The following is a 2,871-nucleotide window of genomic DNA, read 5'->3' as shown; positions in this document are numbered from 1 at the left end:
AAAAAAAAAAAATCCAGTGCAGCATAAACTGAAATTAAAATTCAAGCCAAACTACCACTCACTAAATTACAGGACTGACTGATCTCAGTTTAGAACTATACAATGCAGGAACTAAATTTGTTATGGCTATAACTTGCATTAATGCCTAATAATATAAAGATAATTCTTCGACAATACCACAGTGCACTTGGCGTCACAATTGTAAAAACCAACATAATTTTAAGATGATGACAAGTTCAACAAAATCATACGGTCAACGGCACCATTCAGTTCAACTTTACGAACGCAAATATTGTGAGCGTTAGTGCGTAAAAACGAAAGATTTGTCACTTTCTTTGCTTGATCACAGTTGAATAAAAACAAGTCAAGCAGAAGCAATGAACCTGCGTGCCTGACACTAATAATATCTTTCAAATAATCCATGCCCTTACTGTTGGTAGTCGTGTTTGCAGTAAAGTTTCCTCTCCCGGAAGTAGCAGCTGGTGGTGAGCGGTTGTTGACACACGGCGCATTGCAAACACTCCTCGTGCCATGAAGATTCGTTGACGCGCATCAGAAAGCGGTCGGATATCGGCCGCTGGCACCCCTCACACACCGCCTGGTGATGGCACTCCGTCCCTGGAGAGCAAATGCATCATTTTAATAACACTCTGACTTCATCTTAATAATAAAAAAGGATACATCAATTGGCGATTGAACATGTGGTTATGATATCATTTTTGTAATATTAGGCTTCATTAAATAAACCAATATGACACGGTGAAGAAAAACAACAAATGGCGTGTGAATAATAACTGACAATTTACGAACATACAGATAGGATTTATTATGAATATGAATATTATTATTTTTATTAGGCTATACTCTTAGATTTTAAATAACGCTCAAACTATCAGCCCAAACTAGACTAAATCTCAAAAAAGTTTGTATAAATGTGATACTAAAATAACTGGCAATATAGCCTAATATATTCGTACTTTTTATTTATTTACCACACAAAACATTTGAAATCAAAATGATCAGACATCGAAAATGAAATGAAAAGATTATGGAATTGTGTAGGTTTTTTGTTGTTGTTGTTGCTTGTTTTTGTTTTTTATTTGTGCGTGTTTGTATATGTGTGTGTTTGTATTTTTTTGTATTTTGATATTTTTTTTGCGGTAAGCCAATTTAGTATTTAGACGTTAGACAGATATTATGAAGCCGCCATAATATTTGTGTAGGTGTGTGAATGAGAAATGAGTATAACGGTTTGTATCCAGAAAAGACAATACTGGAGCGTCGACATAAATACATTACGTTGTCCATGAAATGTAAGAAAAATTGTATACGTCAGTTGTGTATTGGGGTTGTTTTCTTTTATAAACAGCCTTTTTTATCCGACAGATATGCGGCAGACCGGTGAAATGCATGACACAGGAGGATGCATCCCAGCCGGCTGCACAGATCCAGCTTTAGTTCTCGCGTACGTCTCGATAAAAACAGCATTATAAAATTCTCTAAAATTCTCTTTTTATTACAGGAATGAGTGTTCACAATAGTAGGCTATAATACTTTAGACAATTAATCATTTACCCAGCATAACTCCAAGCGTAGCCTGTCCCGACCGCAGCGGATGGTCTTCGATTTTTATACCGTCCAACATCTTTAAATATCCCCACTGCTACCAGCAAGGAAGCGCCGTCCTATTGACTCGGGACCTGTTGTAATATCCACAACAACACATTTGTCAGAGTTGCCCACGCTTCAAATCCCAAATCTATAGCACATAACTTTACAGAAATCTCAATCTCACGGCTTTGTCGCTTTTCATTGCTTTTCATTGCAATTGCCACTTGCAAGATTAGTATTTGCCCTCGATCAAACCTTGACACAGAAGGACAACAAGACGTAACTATAAAACATAAAACACGCACTAAATCACCTGTTAATTAATGTCCGACTCAATCTAGACGTTTTCTGCACGAAGCGCAAAGTTTGTATCCCGGCAGTGCTGTCACGAGCTGCAAGAGAAGATCCTCCCACACCGTGCACAAGTCGTCTCGTCCCGCAGAAAGTTTTCAGGAAATTAGTAAAATCCACGAAAACATAAAGGAGATGTCTAAACGTTAACTCTTAAATTAGTGCGCCATTCGGCTCCCTGCAGCTTGAGAAAGCTCAAAACTGAGATAGGCTTGAGAGAAAGCACCCTCCCCTGGTCGCGTCACTTTGCAGACTATTGACTGACATAGGGATGCTATTGGTGCGCCAGTGTTCGTGCACTCTGCCGAGTGGAACTAAATGCGTTCCGCCTCCAAAATCGCATTGCCTCCCAAACTAGAGGCGCACAAGGATGGTAAACAACGTTACGAAAATTGTGGTGAAACAAATGAGTCTAAAAACACAGTCTAATTCAGACAAAAGCTTGGCCTACAGAAAGAAAGAAAGAAAGAAAGAAAGAAAGAAAGAAAGAAAGAAAGAAAGAAAGAAAGAAAGAAAGAAAGCGAGTTTACATATTCATAAATTTATGTAGGCTATATTGATGTTTTTGATCATTTCAAGTATTTGATCATTATAAATCATTTCATAATTTTGCCTGAATGCATGACAGACTATAATGTTGCATTTTAAGCCATCAACATTTTTTTTTTAAAACAAGTAATGCGTTTATAGACACAGAACAGTGGCACGCGTTTGACCACATTTTGGACAATATGCGATTTGCGTATTAATGAACAACTGCTTCTGTAAATGTAAGGACATTACAAAAAAGAAAAGCAAAAACGGCAAATGCGTTTTATCTGTCAACAAAACAACAACAATGTATCGTTAATGTTAATTTTATTCTTAATTATTATTAGTAGTAGTAGTAATAGTAGTAGTAGTAGTAGT

The 2,871-nt window shown here is 37.1% G+C and overlaps 1 protein-coding gene across 1 annotated transcript in view; it reads right to left on the bottom strand.

Annotated features, from left to right (window-relative positions):
* lmx1bb (LIM homeobox transcription factor 1, beta b) overlaps positions 1–2,184 on the bottom strand; it is a 73,500-nt gene extending 71,316 nt beyond the window's left edge. Inside the window, exons 1-3 of the mRNA XM_016231886.1 lie at positions 1,925–2,184; positions 1,576–1,700; positions 432–618 (exon numbers count right to left, since the gene is read on the bottom strand). Coding sequence (XP_016087372.1) covers positions 432–618; positions 1,576–1,645 — 257 coding nt within the window. The 5' untranslated portion in view covers positions 1,646–1,700; positions 1,925–2,184. The remainder of the gene's footprint in view (positions 1–431; positions 619–1,575; positions 1,701–1,924) is intronic.
* Positions 2,185–2,871: the final 687 nt, after the last annotated feature.

Source organism: Sinocyclocheilus grahami, unplaced genomic scaffold, assembly GCF_001515645.1.
Source record: "Sinocyclocheilus grahami isolate Dianchi unplaced genomic scaffold, SAMN03320097.WGS_v1.1 scaffold401.1, whole genome shotgun sequence".
Classification (NCBI taxonomy): domain Eukaryota; kingdom Metazoa; phylum Chordata; class Actinopteri; order Cypriniformes; family Cyprinidae; genus Sinocyclocheilus; species Sinocyclocheilus grahami.
Note: the sequence above shows the minus strand (reverse complement) of the source record. Positions and strands in the feature narration are given on the sequence as shown.